Source organism: Calonectris borealis, chromosome 6 (genome assembly GCF_964195595.1).
Source record: "Calonectris borealis chromosome 6, bCalBor7.hap1.2, whole genome shotgun sequence".
Lineage (NCBI taxonomy): Eukaryota > Metazoa > Chordata > Aves > Procellariiformes > Procellariidae > Calonectris > Calonectris borealis.
This window is the reverse complement of record NC_134317.1, coordinates 28558781-28578100: the sequence shown is the minus strand read 5'-3', so window position 1 is coordinate 28578100 and position 19320 is coordinate 28558781. Positions and strand designations below refer to the sequence as shown.

General features: G+C 37.4%; 1 protein-coding gene across 2 annotated transcripts in view; it reads left to right on the top strand.

Moving 5' to 3' along the window:
* Positions 1–19320, top strand: part of RAPH1 (Ras association (RalGDS/AF-6) and pleckstrin homology domains 1) — a 95373-nt gene that overhangs the window by 43657 nt on the left and 32396 nt on the right. The window contains exon 5 of one of the 2 annotated variants that reach the window (XM_075153411.1): positions 17154–17228. The exons of the other annotated variant lie outside the window; for it this stretch is intronic. Coding sequence (XP_075009512.1) covers positions 17154–17228 — 75 coding nt within the window. The remainder of the gene's footprint in view (positions 1–17153; positions 17229–19320) is intronic. 2 annotated transcript variants of the gene reach the window in all.

The window sequence follows — 19320 nt, the reverse complement described above, 5'->3', positions numbered from 1 at the left end:
TAATCAACAAACCACCTGCTGCCCTTAAGTAACTTGATGTTGGTGAACCAAGAGACAGAGGTCAAAAAGTTGCCTTGTCTTCACAGGAAGCTAATCTATATTGCTGCAAGTGTTGCAGTTGCTTTCTCAGTTGCTTTCTGAGCTCTTAGCCACTGACTCCCAAGGCTCAAAATCACCCCCAAAAGCTTTTCTCACAAAGACATGTGAGAGCTGCCTTTGTAAACCCGGTGATTGCTTCTCATAAGAATGTGGCTATTGTTTCTCTGCCCAGATAAGTTGATAAGAATGATTCCTTTGAAGGAGGTAATCAGAAAGTGTTGGTAATTTGAGAGCCAAATTCTGCTCTCCTCTTGAGAGCAGAAACCTCTACACTTACTAACAGTGCTGCTTTGTTTTTATTCTATCTGTTCTTTTTAATTTCAGTAGCCTGAGGAAGGTGTTCAACTCTGAGAAATTTCCCCCAAGTTTACAGAATTGATATTCAACTATTCAGTATTAGAACTATTATGGGATGAGATGGGGCTTTTTACTGTGAAGCAAGTTTTTTTCCTCATCACTGGTGAATGGAAAATCACATTTGTTTGGAGTTTGTGACAGATTCTGTGGTGGTGGTTTTTAAATTAAATTCACCTTATAAATGGGCAGAAACCCAAGGATTCTTTGGTGGAGTCATTGGGTACCGACAAAGGAGTTTTATTTCCTTTTTCATTCATTTAGTGCCTGAAAACTACTGTTTAGGTGTTTATTAATCTTCATGACTAGGTTGTGAACCAAAATACCTTTTCCTAGTAGGGCTAAATTCTACCCTCCCACCCACACAGTTGACTCAATGGTGCTATTTCTAATGGAGGACATCTCTCTGACGAAGTAGCCTTTGAAGAAGACCTAGTACCCATGTAGGAAAAAAAGCCCAGTTTTTATGCAGAAAGTGGGAGAGGCTATTACTTCATGGCCATAGCAGACCTGTTATGAGATTTGTTATTCTCACATAGTGCTTCAAGTTAGCTCGTTTCTTTTTGCTTGTCTTCCTTGAGACTGTGTGTAGTTGAGCTGACCTTTAAAATTTTTCTTTGCTGGTATGGCGCTTGCAAAAGAGGTCAGTGACTTGGCAGCTCTGCCCTTTTGACTGATCCTTTCTGTCCTTTCCAGGCAGTATGGGGACTTTAAAAAGTCATCCTTTCTTCTGCAACTTAATATTATGCTCTTCCTCTTGTGATTCTAATAAAACTAAGTAAAAAGGAAGACTGTTTTGATAGGAGGAAGTGCTTGTCTGAAAAAGGAAATTAAGCTTTGCAGTTATTAACTTCAGTATTCTATCTTAAAAAATAATTGTGCTGTGTATTTAAGAGCTCTCTGACCTGAAAATGTAGGGAAATCCTGTAAAAGAACAGCTATTCACTGGCCCGCTGAAGGTATGTATAGGCTAGTATACTTTCTGACTGATAATAGTGACAAATGTTATGGAAGGAGGCTGCAATTCCACAACCACCGAAAATGGGAGGATATGACTTCTCTTTCCTCTCTTCCTTCCTTCCTTCAAGCTCTTATTTACACTGTCTCATCTTCTCCCTTGTCCCAGCTTTGGCACTTACTGGTACTTAACACACCAGAACTTACCACTTTTATTCTGGGGCTCATTCTGTGTGATTTGAGTGAATTGCATAGGCTCAGAAAGGTCTGATGTGTTCTGATGCGCGGTAGGGGGATTGTAGCCAAGAACTGGAGGCTGGAAGGGAGAGCAGGAATACACCCATTGGTGGTAACGGATTATTCGAATCTTTTTTCCTGAGCAATTGGACAGGCACCTTAGTGTTGTTGTCTTCCTCTTCCTCCTAGCAGTGTGTGCTGTAGGAACTTCCTGGGGTTGAAGATACATCAGCATCATGACAGATGATAACTCTTGGTGGTCCTGTAGGCCGGGACCATCCTTGTTCTCATTCTGAATTTGTCTCTATGTCACTTTCAGGAGAGTTGACTGGAATTCCCTGGGTTGTCCAAAATCATGATTTTATGAGTTGTCATCATGATTTGTTTAATTTTCTCCCTTTCATAACAATTCTTAACACTATCTCTCTGGACCTGTGAACGTTAATGTCTTCAAAGGCTATCACTTTGTAGTCTCAAGATCTTGTCTTGGTGGTACTAAGTGTTGTCTGTCTGCACTTATGTTCTTGTCTTCAGTCTCCTCTAAGCATTGCTGAATAAGAAAAGTTGTTTCCACCCCATTCCAACCCCCTGTAATTTTTGCTAAATTGAAATTTGTCTTTCACAAAATTATTTCCCAAATCCTTGCTTGAACATTTTCTTTCTTAAATTGGTATGTTACATTTTGTCTTCTGTGCTTTTAGTCGTGTAACGAGTGGCATACACTTTAAATCTTGGTTTCTGTGTGGGGGATACTTTACTTGAATGTAGACTGAATGAGTGATGTAATAGCATGAGTTAAAGGTAGGGGAAGTGATGACTATATGACTAACTTGTCCCCTCCACCCACCCATATTATCTTTTTCCTTCTTCCTTCAGTCTCTCTGCCACCAAGAAATTGTCTCTATTTTCAGTGAGCTGTGCTAGAGCAATAGGAGAAGAAAGTAGTGGGGAGAGAATAGAGAACTGTGTTGATCATGCTCATGTAGCTAGTTATGTCTGATCGGTGAAAGGGTCCATTCATGGACAGTCATTATTACTGCCCTGCATATACTCAGTGAAGAGGTCGCAGATAAGTTTGAAGTCTGCCATCTGGTCTAGCACAGTACAGCATCACCCCCCCTCCTAACACGATGGAGTTCTTTATGTCTGTAACCCAGTTTGCCCAGCTGAGAGATTCTGACTTACATACAAAGATAATGCATAATTTAGCAGTTGGTGATGCTACATGATTCACTCCCTTCGCCCTCCCCCCCCCTCCCAGCTTTTACTTAAATTCATTGTAGTTTAGACTTGATGTATAAGAGGTGGAAATCATGATAGGGGACTGCCAGTGCATTAAAACTACAGGTTCTTTGCTTCACTTGGCAGAGAAGGTGACAGTATAGAGTAAACATGAACGTTTCTTTTGGGGAAAACAAGGGAGCGTTTGGGGGCTTGACAGTTAGTAATAGTTGTAATGTAAGCTCAGCACACATAGACAAATCCGTATTGGCTAATAACTCCTGTGGGTTAAAGTGGAAAACTTGAAATGGGTGTAAGGAAAGACAAAGTTTGTGTTCCATAGCAATTTTGCCTTGGTTCTTATATGGATGTAGTCGTCACTAAAATAATACTTTTACTACCCCGTGGTATATAACACAGCAGCTTTTCTACTCATTAAAGTTGTTATTGTAGGTCATGTTTTATGTGTGATTACTAAATGTTACATTGTATGAAAATGCAGTTAACTGTTTCTGTATGCAGAGAAATCAACCCATAATATATATGGTCTTTGGTAGGCAACAGTGTCTTAAAATAGAGTTGGATTGCTGAACCTCATATATTATTTGTAGGTGATTCAAAGAACAGTTGTGGTCTCTTTTAGCTCTTGGAGGAATAGAGCATTATTGGCTCTTGTATTTTGGGAACTTAAGGTTTGAGTAGTTTTCCTTTATGTTTCATGTTTGTGTGGTTAGCAGATGTGAAGGATGTTACTCTCCGATTTGTAAGAGTAGTCACAGATAAGCAATAAACAAGGCATGACAGACATTTGTTTTGTGTTTATTCTAAAGACTCCTAAAAAAAATCAAATTAATTTCATTTTCTGCAAGTTCTATTATGTCCTTAGTTTTGTACACAAAGTGTATTCTGGAGTGTTTCCAGTTATCCTTTTCCTAAGCTGAAAATAGTCAATGGAAAGACTTAATTTGAAACACAATTAGACCATCTCTTCGTCTTCCTTTTTTCCAATTATTAGTCACAAAGTGTTTTTTAATAAGTCAACAGTAAAGGAAAATTGTGCATGTCTATCATCTTGAAGCATTACTTTGGCTTCCAATTTTGTTGGCATAAGAAGTGTGAGCTGTCCAGTTTTCAAATGTTCTTGAAATACATGTAAAATGACTCTTCACTTGCCAGATTTTTGGAGGCTTTCAAAACATCCTCTGTGGTAAACATATTAGTTTATGAAATATAAACAATACTTATGTATTTTGGTAATCAAATGTGCTTGGCTATTCATCATGAAGCTTATGTGTGACAGTAAAACAGTTTTCGTCGTATAATGCACTAGAATCCAAAGATTAGTAATACACTCTTCCCAATACCTGCAAAACTAGCACTTAAACTTTTTTTCCACATTATACTTACAGAATCTGCAAAGCAAATGATGGGAAGGGAATTTTTTTTTTTCCCCCTAAGAATTTTGAATTGGAATCCAAGGGAGATGTTCTAAAAGTTTAAATTACTGCACATGCATGGAACGGTAGGTTTTAAAAATTGGGGTGTATAGATTTAAAATATGTGAAAGGGAAATGAGAACCTAAACATTATACTTATAATAAATCTTGGTTCTCCGATCAGTGTCTCCAACTTATTTCATAGCCATGAATTTAAAATTTACCCTGTAACTTTTTTCCTCATAGGAGAGGTCACTAATTAAAGTGTAGCAGGAACCATAAAACATGTAAGAATATATTTATCTTCTGAGATTGCCTGTCAACTTTGCCTCACCCTGATGAACAAGCTTAAAAGTTCCCTCCCTGGAAGGAACAGGAAAATGGACTGTATGACACTTGTTTGACACAGCTGGCTGGCAACGCTGGTATCATCTCAAAAATTACTGTTATGGTATATTTTGTTACCTTAAGTATGAACACTAAAGGCGTTTTCTATGCCTAAATGCTGTTCTTTCTGGTTGTTCTGTGATGTTGGAGTCTTTTGTGGATGAGCAACTGAATTACTGAAACTCTGCCATCCCAAATGCATTTATCTGCAGTTAAAACTGCTTCTTCAGAAACTTTCCTGCTAGCCCCTTGCATGTGGCAGTAGTGAGATGACTGTCGCCAGCGAAGTCGTACTATATCACTTAGAATTTGCCTACAGTGTGCTTGGCCTTTCTTCCATTGTTTTCTTCTGGAGATACCAAACACTTGATGGTTTCTATTCTCCAGCTGTTCTGACTCTTTAAGATGAAGGCACACAGTTCAAGGTTCATCAGCCTTCACTTTCCAGTTGCAGTAGACTCTTGCCTATTACAAGAAAAGAATGTGAGCTAGTGGCAGTGGTGGTCAGCTGAGCTGGTACCCTCTTAAAGTGGTTAGGCTTCTGTGTGTGTATGTGCATGTGCTGTTTTGATTAGTAATGCTAACAGTAGAACAGCTGCTGTTGCTGATGGAAGCTGTGCGCAATCCAGTGACCTTTTTTATCCTTTTAGCTTCCCCTTCTGCCTCTTTACAAGCATTGATTAGAGAAGTCGCTATCGCAGATTTCATCAGTTGTAGAAGACAGTTTGAACTGGATGCTGTGTAAATAACCACATTTTAAAATAAATCTCTCTGCTTTCATGCTGGTTCCACAGCACTTTAGAAAAATACGTGTTTATGGTAGGATTTATTGAGAAAAAAATATATCATTGATACAGACAAGTGAAGAAAATGGTTGCTCAGAGGTTGGAACTCTTACTAGATTCATCTGCAAGAGACAAAATAATGATAGATCAATGACCAAGTAAATCTAGGCAACATACCTCTCGGAAGAAGCAGTCTTGGACCAAGCCACTAGACGTGAGTTGAGAAATGAGAATTCTTGCCTTATGGTGTTACCAAATTTTGTCAAAAGCACTGCAGGGAGTTTTATACTTTGGTTGCAGTTTCCAGTGAAGATACTGCTCTACAAGTTGTGATTAATTAATGGAGCTTTTAAAACAGCCAATTTCTTTGTAAATACACCAGTCCACTTAAAACCAAGACAAATTCCTTTACTTTTTCTGCAGCATCTAATTAGATTAGGGAAGAGAAATACTACATCTGTAGGAAATTAGCAACAGATTACTTGTTTGTCCTTACTTCAGATTGCCAAAAATCAAATTTGGAACAGATCACAAAAATTAAGAACACAGCAGCCGATTGTGGAACATTAAATGCTTAAGAGGAGAAAAGAATTTATGCCGTTTTCTTCAGTTGCATATACTTCTAACTTACAGGATGAAAACTAGGGTTTGTCAGGTTTGTAAAGGAGTTTGAACCCAAAAAATGAGACGTCATGTTCTGAAGAAACAACTGAGAACTGGCCTTTCAGCTATGTCAGTTTTGTGCATGCTGTTTAGTCTGTTATGGTATAATAAAAGTCTGCAAATACAAAGAAAAGTCTTCATTTTTAGTTAACCAAATTTACAGTCTTGGCTACAGTTTCCTGTTTGGACATTTACTAGTCTCATGTTTGTAAAAGTTCTTCAAGATTTTAGACCAGCCACATCAGTGGTTTGCTTTATGAATGCATGTTTAATTTTTTTCATATGGCTTATCTGCTTTTAACCATAGATTTGTGACTTTTAACTCCCCAGCTGTGTATACCCATTCTCTTCTAGTGATTGATCTTTGGATGATTTGATGTCTGCAGTAATTTATTTTTTTTTTTTAGGACTGATTCATAGTTTAGAAGTCAACAGACATATAAGCAAATGTTACTTCACACGGTTACTACTTAGTGTAAAAGACAACAGATTCAAACAAAACCAATTAAAGCTATGTGTACTTTTATTCCTTAGGTTTCTTAGCTGCTTTGATGTCTTGTTTTCTGTGCTGCAGGTAGAGCCCTTCACAGGATGAAGTATGTGATATTCGTTCTCTAACTGATGCAATTACATGTGAATTAGTCTTACTAAAGTTTGGGGTTGTTTTTTTTTTTTTCCTTCCTTGAGTTTTCCACTTAATGCATCTCTTTTTGGACAGATCAGACAACCATTTTCCATTAAATTATACTCCATCTTAGTTATTTTTTCCTGTTACGGTTTTTTTTTCTTTTGGGAAAATTCCACTGCTTGAAACCTCCTCCCTGCAGACAAACTTTATTTGAGATTTCATGTTTGGTTTATGCTAATTTTAGGTCCATGCTACTGCTGAATTGGGGAGTCTTGCCCCATCTTGTATTGGCATTAGTGTTTGTGCAGCTGCCTAGTGATTTGGATCAGCTTGTGGTCTCCCTGAAAAATAATCCTTCTGAATTAGTTGTTCATTGATCCACTGGACCACATGGTCAAAATCACTGCTGTCCACACAAAAGAGATGTGAGAGCACATGGTTGGGGGAAGGTCAGGACTGCCTCTTTCTTGTGGCAGTTTAGTCTTAAATTTCTGAAAACCAGTAGTGAAACTAAGCTTGAACTGAGATGTGTACTAGCTTTTGCAATCCCTTCTGTCCTGCTGTGTCCCAAGGAACTTGCGTTCGACAGGGAGGCATCATAACCTGACCTGGGAGGTTCATGGACTAGCGAATACTGCACCTTATGCACACTGTGCAGCAGTTTCTTAATTGGAAATGTCCACAGACATGTTTCTTAAATTGCAGCGAATTTCAATAGGTTTAGACTGTAACTGCCAGAACTGGCATGAAGTTATAAACGTCCCTGGTAGTTAAAAAATACTTCCTGTGAATTTATATATATATATATATCTCTTTTTTTTTTCAGTCCTGATTGTTTTTCTTCTTTTTTTTTTTTTTTTTTTTTTAAAGTTGTGAAGTTGAACACTTAGAGTTAGGAAATTCCAGTTGCCTCCAGTGAAATGGAGTTGCCCAAGTTCCAGGAGGAGGGTTGGCCACTTGGGAGCACAGAATAATAGCTCCAGATTCTCACTTCCCGTGTCTGGCTCCAATATGCTCTGCAGCAGCCAGGCATTACAATTTCAAGAAGGCTGCTGTACTCTCCCACCTCGGACCCAAGCATTCTCAAACTTGGCCAATCTTTTGCTCAAGGTTAGTAGTGTGCAGTCCAGTTGAAGGGCTGGGCAGTGCTCTGTGAGAGGATGCAGCCTTGAGGTTTTTTTATTGTGATGCTCCAGACTTCACTGAGACTTTATGGACTACCATTTTAATTCTAAAGGCTTATGCTCAGACAAATTTGGGTAACTTCCGATGGGACAGCTCAAAGCAAGTCTTTGAGGATGCCCCTGCCAATAATCTATTTCATGGTCAGACATACAGAGGTCTCTAAAAACATCTATATTTTAAATGAGGTGCACCTTCCTTTCCTCTCTTGGAAATGCTTCGTCTAATGTAAATGACTAGTAATCATCCTGTAACAGTAACCTATCATGAAAAATTTCTGTCTTAGTGGTTATAGCTTGTCAAAATTTTTATAAGCAATTGAAAACACATCTTATATGTGGAAGTATCAGGCAGCTCCATTATCTAATGCTGCCGCTTTAGTTTCTAAGTGTCTATTTTCCTTTTCTGAGGTTTTGATAAGAATAAACTGTAACCCCTTTTGCATCTGTCGAACCTTAACTGTGTAACTTTGTTACCAAAATTAACATGCCTGAAACAAATACTTCTGTACCTTTGAAGGAAAAGGAGCAAGTGTTGGATGACACACTGGAAATCTTAGGCACTCCACTTTTTAGTAGCACACTATTCAATGTTTGATCCCTTAACAATTTCATACTAAGAAACTTGTCACTACCATGAACATTTTGTCCTGAGTCACAAATGTCTTGTCTTCCCCTCCCCCCTTCCCTTACTGAAGATTATGGAAATACAGAAATGCTTTCTCTTCATTTCTTTTTAAATGAATTACAATACGAGGGCGCTCAGAGATCTAAAATAGTATGACCAACTGGAAGTAAGATAAATCTCTACTAAATGGAAGTTCTTCTTATATATACTTAGTAATTGTCACCAGAGTGTGTTATGTTTTTTATTGGTATGGAGGAACTGACATGGGAAGCAGATAAGCTTGTGTAAAGTGACAGTATGTTTTTTTCTGTTTGTAGTGTTTAGAGAATTTTACTCTCAGTTGTTGGCTTAGTGAGCAAGTGGTTGTGCAAAGAGAATGTTACCTGGGTTTATTTTCTGATTTGTTTCAACAAAGGTAGAAAAGTGTGTTGTGTGTGCCTGCAGATGTTTTACTGCAGTGCTTTTATCTGAGATTATTGACTGTTTCCCCTCTTACTGTGGTCGGAAACATAATTGTATCCTATCTCCTTCTCCCTTCCCATGGGAGAGAGCCTGAATCTCCTTTTGTCTTCAAGTCATTGATCATTTGTCCATGAGAAATTTGGATGAGGGATACTGCAACTTCTTAATCTAGTTTTGTTTCCTTTGCTTAAGTTATTTGTCATCACTGCTTCTTTCTTCCCTCTTCTGAGTGATAATAAAGCCTTTCTTTCTCCTCCCTCGCTTTCCCCTCTTCCCCTTTTGCATTCTTCCCTCCCCATTTTCCTACATTTTTACTGTTTCTATGGGACATTCCATCACTCAGTCCAAGCATCCCATTAACTTTCCAGAAGAGGAAGCTGAATTGATTCCTGTAAGTTATTGTGACATGTTTATATGGCTTCTGTTTATGTCAATAGTTGTGTCAATTTGCCTGCAACAGAAAAATCACATTAGTGACTTGAGTTTAATTCATTAGTATCCCAACAGTGCAGTAAGGTAACCATGTATATCATTACAAGCTTTTTAGTTGTCTTTAAGTTGATCATTGCCTATTTTCTAGTTATTAATTGGGCAAAGCTACTTAAAATACACTTAACTTTTCTTTTTTAAAGCATGATTGTTCTTGGCAGTCGTAGAATCATAAATAGAATCATAGGTTTTCCAATTTAGGTTGTAAAAGTTCTTTCAGATCATCGAGTCCAACTGTGAACCTAACACTGCCAAGTCCACCACTAAACCATGTCCCTAAGTGCCACATCTACACTGTCCCTAAGCGCCACATCTACACGTCTTTTAAATACCTCCAGGGATGGTGACTCAACCGCTTCCCTGGGCAGCCTGTTCCAATGCTTGACAACCCTTTCGGTGAAGAAATTTTTCCTAATGTCCAATCTAAACCTCCCCCAGCACAACTTGAGGCCATTTCCTCTCGTCCTATCGCTTGTTACTTGGGAGAAGAGACCCACCTCGCTACAACCTCCTTTCAGGTAGTTGTAGAGCGCGATGAGGTCTCCCCTCAGCCTCCTTTTCTCCAGACTAAACAACCCCCATTGCAAAGGAAAGCATGAAGTGGATTTATTTAATTAGATGTTCACCACTTTATATTGTGTGCTCTTATACATTCCATATGAATACATAATCTCAAAGAGTTTGCAAAGAAAAACTTGATTCTCCTTTCCCATCTTTGTGCCCCTTTGGGACAAAATTACAAAAATTATGTTTAAACTGTTTTTAATCCTTGAGTTCTCTTTTGAAAATAGTGGATTCTAATTCTTTAAGCTGGAGTCTAAAGAATTCAACATACTGATGTAGTTGAAATGCAAGCTGTAGTAGTTATCTTCTCGACAAAGTTTTGCAAGCATATAGCTCTCTATTGGACACTGCTTACTCAGTTTCCCTCGTTTTAGTTTGTTTCTTAGGGACAGAAGGAAGCTTTTAAAGATTTTTGTAGTGTTTCTCAACTGTCATACTAAATCTAAAATAGTGGCACAAGAGTGCCACCAGCTGGTTTAATTAGATGTGTGTGTTAATGTTAAGTTATTAGAGTTTTGCAAGAAATATGGCAAGGTATTTATGTACACAAGTCCTCAGTGTCTTGTCATTGTCTTTTTTTTTTTTTGATGTACTGAGGTAAGTTATTCTGTTTTACATACCTTGAGTGAATGATGTCTTTGAACCTACAGATAATGTTTAACCAGAAAGGAGTTTTTCTATTTAACATATTTAAGGTATTAGAACAATAAGATAAAATACCTTAGAAGATTGCCAGGTCATGTTTTTCCTACGTTTCCCACCCAGTTTTTGTTCTTTGTTCATTATTTGTAAATTGACAGTGTAAAGAACATATTTGGCACCTTTCATGCTGTATTGTACTGTTTTTAAATGCTGCATGTATGTATTCTGAGCCCTTACCTTAAAATTAGAGGAATTAGATACGACGCTGTCTCTTAGCGATGAGAATCTTTCTAAATTTGTCCCATTTCTGTACTAAGTGATAATCAGGTGTGTAACAAGAAAATGGATCAGTGTTCGATATGAATGTGATTGTCAAGGTTTTGCAAAAATGTGCAAGTCGAAATGAGGCAATGTGTATAGCATGTTACCTGTGAACTGATGGTCTGCTAAAGTTGCAAGATGGGCTACACAGCCTGCATCCTTCAGAACCTAGCTAGACAGCTCAGTCTATCACCTCTTCTGAAAGGATCTTTACTTCTTAAAATCCACCCATCAGTTACTGTCTGCAAAAAATAATTCTAATATGCTCAGTAATTCAGTGTCAGTTTAGAAATCATTTCAGTTGGTGGTGTTTGTTTGTGGTGTTGGTTTTTTTTTTTTTTTTGGAAACTGGCTTTCATCCTAAGACCTCAGAACTTCAAGAATTGAAACAACCCACTGAACTTTTCATAAAGGAACTGACAATGATAAGAGGGGAGAAAATCTTGAGCTTTTGGCCATGTAGAGGTTTACTTGTCATTTAATTGTATAATGCAACCACTTATATTCTGAAAATCTGAAAGGTATTTTCATTTTCCTGGTAGTCCATCTGTTCTATCATGTTTAGCAAACGTGTTTTGTAGATGTAGGGTTGGTGATGGGTATAAAAATGTTTCAACATTGAAAAAACTTTCTGGCATAAGCAGCTACTTTGTATTTAAGAGGACTATTGTGTTGAGTTCTCTGAAAACACTGTGAAATGCAATATTCAACAGCTGGTCCATGAAGTTCTGGTATTTAGGCCTGAAGATAATGGATGTCACATTCCTGTCTTCAAAGAAAGGATATAGGAAATCTTGGAAGTCCAAAATGTAATTAGGAACAAGACTGTATTCCCTGTTTTTATAAACAGCAAGGCTAGCTGTCTTTACTGAATGAACTACACATGAAAACTATTTAAAATTTTTTGTCCTAACAGCATCTTGACGTTTTAAATGTTAATGTTAATTTTATTCAGATCTAGTTTTCTATGTTGTGATTATCCGTACCAGCCACAGTTCATTATGGAAACATTAGTAGGCTTGTTTATATGCTTTTTTGTTAGTTCTGATATTTTGATCATCATACCTCATTTTTTAACTTGAAAACGTTTCTCTACTTTATACTCTTGTGCACAGCTCTTTTGTAATCCCTTGAGAAAGGTATACATTTTATTTTATAGAATGTTAATGTTCTGATCAGCATATCTTTTCTAGTATTTTGAGGATTTTTTTTTTTGTTATTATTGGTTTTAGCATCCATAGTTTTTGGTGTGACTCAGAATAATTGCTGCTGGGAGTTACGGTAGAAAACAGTCCAAAACAGTCATCATTGCAATGTCTGCTTATACTTCTTGTTTAAAATGAGTTTAAAACATGGTTTTCCTATTTTTTAATAGTTTTCATTGTTTTTTCTCTATCCAGGTCTTTTGAAGTAAATTGAGTTTCTGAAACTTACTTCAAAGCCTGTTCCATATTACGAGGAAGCACTAAAACATAATTGAATAGCTTTTTATGTATTGTGTAAAAATTGTCCCCAAAAGAAGTGATTTTGGCATGAAAAGAAGTTGCAAGCATATTCAATACCTGATGGTAGGCTTCATATTTGGTTTTTTTTCGGGAAGGAACAGTATCTTCTGAAGATTATACAGGAACAAACTTTTTTGACTGAGGTTCAATCTCCAGCATGGCTAGTGTTATGGCCTGTCCAGTGTTACTGTTGTAAAGTCTTGTAGCACAGTTTATATCGACAGATTCTTCACTTAGACAGTTTCTGTGGAAGTGCAAATTACATGATTTGATGACGTGACAAGGAGAAAAATTTCTTATTGCCCCTTAAGAATCTTCTTAAGGCCCTATGACATTTTCTTTCGTGGATGCTCACCAGGCTATAGTATTTTGAGTTTTCCCTGAGCAGTGGTGGTGTTAGATTAACTGGGAATCCGAAGTGGAGTCTGGCTCTGTATTCATCACTTAAAATATCAAAGTATAAGTGTTGGTTTTAAAATTCTTCTATTGACAGAGTGGTTTTATAGATCCCCTTTTAGTAGAAAATTTTATTATCTGCTAATGCCTATTAAGTGAATTTTTTCTATGTATAGCGGAAATAACTTTGGGAAGCTTTTTCATTCGTACTGCATTTGCATTAATCATTTTATACAAAAACTTACGAAAAGGTATGGCTGTAACTGATGGCTGGATTTTATTGAGAAAGCTATCCTATACCTAAAAAATATACCTTTAAAAAATGCTCTAACAGAAGTAAAGAATTACAGCTAGCTTTGGACTGTGCACATGTTGGATAAGTCTTTGACTGAGTGTTACTTAGGTTGAATAAGCTTCACTGAGTATTGTAGTGAATGCAGCAATTAAATAGTCTTCCAACACTGTTACAACCTAGTTCTTATATAACTTCATGCTTAGTATAAAGAACTGCATGTTTTTGCCTTCTCTGAAGCTTTTGTCACATTTTGATGCTTTCGTGATGTTTCAAACTACTTTTACCTTCCAAGGATATTTTAGTATTCTGGTTACGTGACAATTTTAAAAAAATTTAAAATGAAAATACCCATTATGAGAAATGATGGCCTTGTACTGTCAAAGCAGTCAGCTTACTGCAACAGGATAGAAAAATGCATGGCATTGGGGGGGCGAGGGGGATGGGACATACTACTTTGTGTAATTTGAATTATTTTTATATCCTAAATGAACCTAAGTCAATGCACTGGGGGAGAGACGAGTTTGTTGCCAGGGCATGAGTTCTCGTTGTTGTGATGGGAGCAGGTGGAAGGAGAACAGATGCTTTTCATGGAAGAAGACTAGAAATGTCTATCTAGGAGTAATTAATGTTTTGGTTTTGTTTTCCTAGATTTCATTGGTGTTATTTTTAATCTGGGGAAGTACTTAGGCCAGAAAAGTAGGTTGATTTATTTGGAAAGGTCAGGCATTTATATTGTCAGAGCTTTGATGTATATTTGAACTCCAGAAGAAGAGAGGAAGAGTGGACTATTTAGATCCTCTGTGTGGTCTAATGATGAGGCGCTTAGGGACATGGTGTAGTGGGTATGGTGGTATTGGGTTGGACTCGACGATCTTAGAGGTCTTTTCCAACCTTAATGATTCTATGATTCTATTCTATGATTCTATGTGATTGTAGTATCTTAAGAACAAATAACAAAATATTTATCTTCCCCAGAACAATGGAATATTCCTGGGAGCCTGTATTAAAGGGCATAATTTGTTCACCTCAAAGCTTGATGTTTGAGCTGAAGTCTTTCCTTTGAAATAGATTAAATACTTTAAAACTGTGGATTATGAGCGTGTAACACATTGTTGTTCTAAAATGAAACTCTTTTTTTCTTCCTCTAATAGTTTGTGCAGATCAAATATTTAAAAAAATGTAATGTGCACATAGTTGTTGTTTAGTCACACTATAATTCCTAGAACTTGGGCTTTCCTATTGCTTTGCTACTTCTGCCCATTCTAACTTTTGGGAATCTGCAGTACTGCAGAGTTAGGCAGTAGGAAGGAGCCAAGCACAAAAGGTGTCTGGCAAAGAACTGTTGCCTTCCTGTTTCTAGACATGTCTCTCCAGCTCAAATTCACATAGGTAGTTGTCATCACACTGTGACTTCACATTTTACTGGCCAACACCTGCTCCCATGAAATACCATCATTCTTGATTTCCAGAATAACTTTCCTGTGGTTATCTGTGGTTTTCATATTTTGCCGCAGGTCTGGAAAGCAGTATTAGCAAAGTCCCCAGTGGTTATTATTTTGTAAGAAATACATGGCATTCCCATTTCTGGATAGAATAAAAGTTCCTTAGTGGAGGAACTTACTTAATGTACTTAAATGCAAGATGGCAACAGCCAAAATGACCAACGATAGAAGAAGGTTAAACAATCTGCCTTGAGTTTCTCTGTAGGAGAAATATTCTCCAGCAAATAGTATTTCCTTTAAGGAGAGATTCCTTATCCCCTCTTTAACCTGACACTATTGTTGACTGATAGGCTAAGGAGAGAAGGTGGCTAAACCCTAAGGAAGGGGCTACAAATGTATACTGTAATGTTTGTTCTACTGCAGTGCTCCATTCACCAAGAAAAGGTGATCCATATTAATTGCAGACCGTGATGTCTGACAAGAACTCTATAAAGAAACTCTTTAAAAGAATTTCCTTTAACTTGTTTTGGGGGTTTTCTGTATATTTCTGGGCTTTGGATTGAGCCAACCAATTTATTCCAGAAGTTCTGTAGTAATATGTTATAATGAGACCATTTTAAACTGACTTTGTGTGAAGTTAGAGCTTCTCTGTAGGAAAGGATACAATTCAGAGTAAAAATGCATCTAGCAGAAATCATAAAAAGAGGATCAGTCTGCCTTCAAGTTAAGCAAAGCTGTATTATTCACCAGCAATGTTAGCATCACCTCAGGCTTGCTCAGGCTGAGTAAATTAACTGTTCTTTAAATGATAGCTTTTCTTAAGTATCATTGAAGTTGCTGGAAATCCTGTGTATGTAGAAAAAGCAGAATGTGTTAGTTCATCGGTCCCAAATGATTCGATGGTGTGTGTCAGGAAGTCTAATCTGTGAATTCTGTATGACTGTAAACAGTGCACGAGACCTTTTAATTATACCAGGTCCTGCATCACAAAGCTCTCACCAGCGTGTGCTTGAGGTGTGAAAAATCTGCCAGTAGGCAGCACTGCTGTGCTTCTAAAACATATGTTGCAGACACAGATGGTAATTAATCTGCAGGCAGAAAAATCTTCATTCAGTCTGTAGCATAACCTGTGTCTATATTAGTGGCTAAGTACCAGGTGGAGCTTGGGCTGGAGGCTAGGTTTTACCTCAGACGCTGTGTAGAATCTTTTCTGAGCTGTAACTTTTAAAGCCTGCTAGACATCCTTAATTACTCATCCCAGCATGTGGCCGTCACATCAAGTAAACTCCCCCTTCAGGAGTTGTATCACCAAACTATTTGATATTGCCTTGCATGAAGTTGTAGACATGGTCTCTTCATTTTTTTCAGGAGACTATACCTTATTGTGGCTCTGAAGAAGAGACGGGGATTCTGTGCTGCTAATTATTAAACAAGAGTATAGTAGGCTGCTTGGTTGTCATGCCTTGTTCTGCATAGCATTGGACCAATCGACACAAATAAGGCCGAGACAGATGCAGCCACATGGGACAAAATTTGCAGTACAGTGGTGGTGCACAGGAGATACACTTATGACTCTTGTTAAGTGCCACAGTATTAGCCTAATTTCCTTAGCAGACTTGTGACTATGTGGTTCTGCAAATTCCTGTGGGCTGATGGTTTTGTTGTTCCTCTGTAGAAGATGCTGGAGAAGATAATCGCTCTGTTAACTGTCATTAACTGATTTTTGCCTTTTGAGAAGTCCTTCTCTACTGGTTGCTACTGATTTTGTGTCCGGTTTTTAAACAGAGTAAAATATATTTTCTGCTAATTACTTATCCAAGAGAAATATGGAGATTTGTTTCCAACTTCTTGGATTATAGAAATTGGACTGTACAAGAGAAGAGAGACTTAAGTCCTTTTTAAAAAAAAAAAAGGAAAAAATTAATTGTAAGACAGGTTTGGATTATTATTACGGTAACGTCTTTTTTCTTTAACTATGGAAGCTGCAGCCAGCGTAGAAAGCGCGAAACCAGTTTCTTGTCTCCAGGATGACCAGTTTTTAGTGGCTTTACATTTGTGTAATGGAAGTAGAATGTTCAGTTTTAGAAGACTGGACAGGATTTTGAAAAGCATTGTAAGTGCATGTTTACTTACTTTTATAGTTCTAAATGTATTTTAAAATAAGTTGTCTCTTGCAGAAAAGAAACCAGTAGCAGGTAAGCAAAACTTTTCTTAATTCTATTGTGTGACATTTTGTACAGGGGAAGATTAAAAGTGCGTCCTCTATTAGCACAACTGCTTTTATATCAGTGTGTTAGGCTTGTAGTATTTGGGAATGTTCACATTTTTATGGGAGGGAAGTAAAGTGATGATGTAGGGGTTTTTTCCTTGAACTCTACTTTATCTTCTGTAATCAAGACACTATAAAATTACTATACTGACTTCTTTTGACTTATGTTCTTTCTCTTTCTTTCTGCACAAGCACTCCTATTTGGACAGGGAAACCTCCCTCCTTCTGAGAAACATTGCAGGAAAGCCTTCTCATTTGCTGACCAAGGTGACGCTTCTTCTTTCCACCTGTATGTGACTATTTCTGTGTAGAAAGAATGCTTTTGGTGTATGCTATGCTTTTCCCACCCCTGCCATTTCCAGGAACTTATGCGTTTACTTACATGATTTTCCTGATTGTCCAAGGTGCTTTCAAAGGCTGAATTTTATTGTATGTCTCTGCAGATTTATCAAAGTGTTCAAGTTCTTGGCAAATACTTAATAGCCATGCAGCAGGTAAAATGCCTTAGCTGAAAAGAAAATGTACTGAGCTAGAAGTTCTTTTGTTCCTATTCCCATTCACTAGTTTAAAAAAATAGAAAAGATCACAACTGTGGAAAATATGTGGGAGTATTCAGGATTGTTAAAAGGCAGTAGTATCTTAAAGTAAGTTCACATACTGTATTGAAGATAAACTGTAGTAAGTAATGGGATCCTTTTCTTAACATTTTGAATGCTGTCTTAATATAATGTGGGGAGAATATCCTAATAAGACAGTGGTCTAATGAGCCGAGTATGTACAAATCCTGATTATAAATTAATTTTCTTTACAGGAAAGAGGTCAATAATGTACTAAGAGGGCACAAATTGCCTTTCACTTTCTCTGATTCAGTTTGTTAAGAATTACATTTTCTATACATATTTCCTTTTGAAATTAGAGTAGGAGGGATGGAGCAAGCTATAAATTCCTGTGATGAAAAAACAAGCTGGGATGAAGAACATATAGCTTCATGTTGTTGAGAAAACTCTGAATGTTCAGTAGCTGAAGTTTCAGATACGTCTGATGCTACTACCTACTGCAAACCATTCCTTGGGTTATTTTTCTAAAATAGACACTCTAGAGCAGAAACCTCAGGCAAGCCTGAAGTGTCAAAATGTACCTTGGCGACTTCAAAACAATAAGGATAATGTTTGCTGGGCATAAGTAGTCTGTATTTTCCAATAAAAGTTTAGAAATAGTTTACTACTTTTTCTTAAATACCTTAACATTCTTATCAAAATGCTCAGCATGCATCCTGACAACAAATTTTCAGGCTGTCTTCTAGAGGAATATAAACAGCCAAAATCAAGTAATTTTCTGCTCTTGTGATTGTTTTGCTTAAAATTTAAGTCCATACCTCTTTGTTTTCCCCCCGTTAGCTCCTTGCCCCCGCACCCTCAACAAAGCAAACAGCCACCAAACGGGCAAACGTTGCTTGATTGCAAATAGATTAACAATGGCTGTGGCACAAACAGAAACCATAATTTTCTCTCTTTCATCTCTATGTGTTTTCATATCCTCCCTTCTGGTTATTTATGTACAGGATGAGTGTTGGTTAGCATATACAACTTCAATTAAAAAAAATGTATAAAATATTAAGTCCATTGCGTCATATGACTATGAACTACTTCATATCAGGGATTCTAATAGACTCTTGAAGTTAAATGTTTGGATTTATAAATCTTTGTCTTGGCTTATTAGACTTTGTAGCCCTTTGAGTCAGGTGCTTATGGTGAGCTTGCCAATGTTCTGAGGATAATGTTTATTGTTAGCTCAGCTTAGGACTGTCTCAGTACAGCTGTGCCTTCTTCTTCTGACCACTTGAGCACACAGTCCTGGTGTGGATACTTACTGGTTCTCTTCTGACCTCCTGCAGAGAGAAATATCTTTAGTAAAATCATGAAATGGAAGTCCACTTTGCTGGTTAGATCTCTTCGGCTTGCTGTAACATTAGATAAGCCCCAGTATGAGAGAAGCAGTCCCAAGAAATGGGGCTTTTCCTTGCCATTGTAGCAAGGTGTTAGATCAGTTAACTGTAGGATCATGTTGCAGCTCTATGCTGGTGTCTCTCGTCAACTATTTCGTATTGTCTTATTATTTCTTGTATTCTTCCCTTTGATTTGTCTACCTCTTATATTGAGACTAGAGACCCTTTGGGGGAATGATAATACCATTTTTGTCCTCTGGTAATATAACTAATTGTAAAAATTCTAGTCATGGACTAGATTCCTTTTGCATTACAACCATGCACAAATACAGTTCCTGTCGCAGATAGGGCAGATCTCAGCACAGAAAATGATCTTTTCATTGTAGTGGTCTCTTCATTTTTAAATGTAATTCC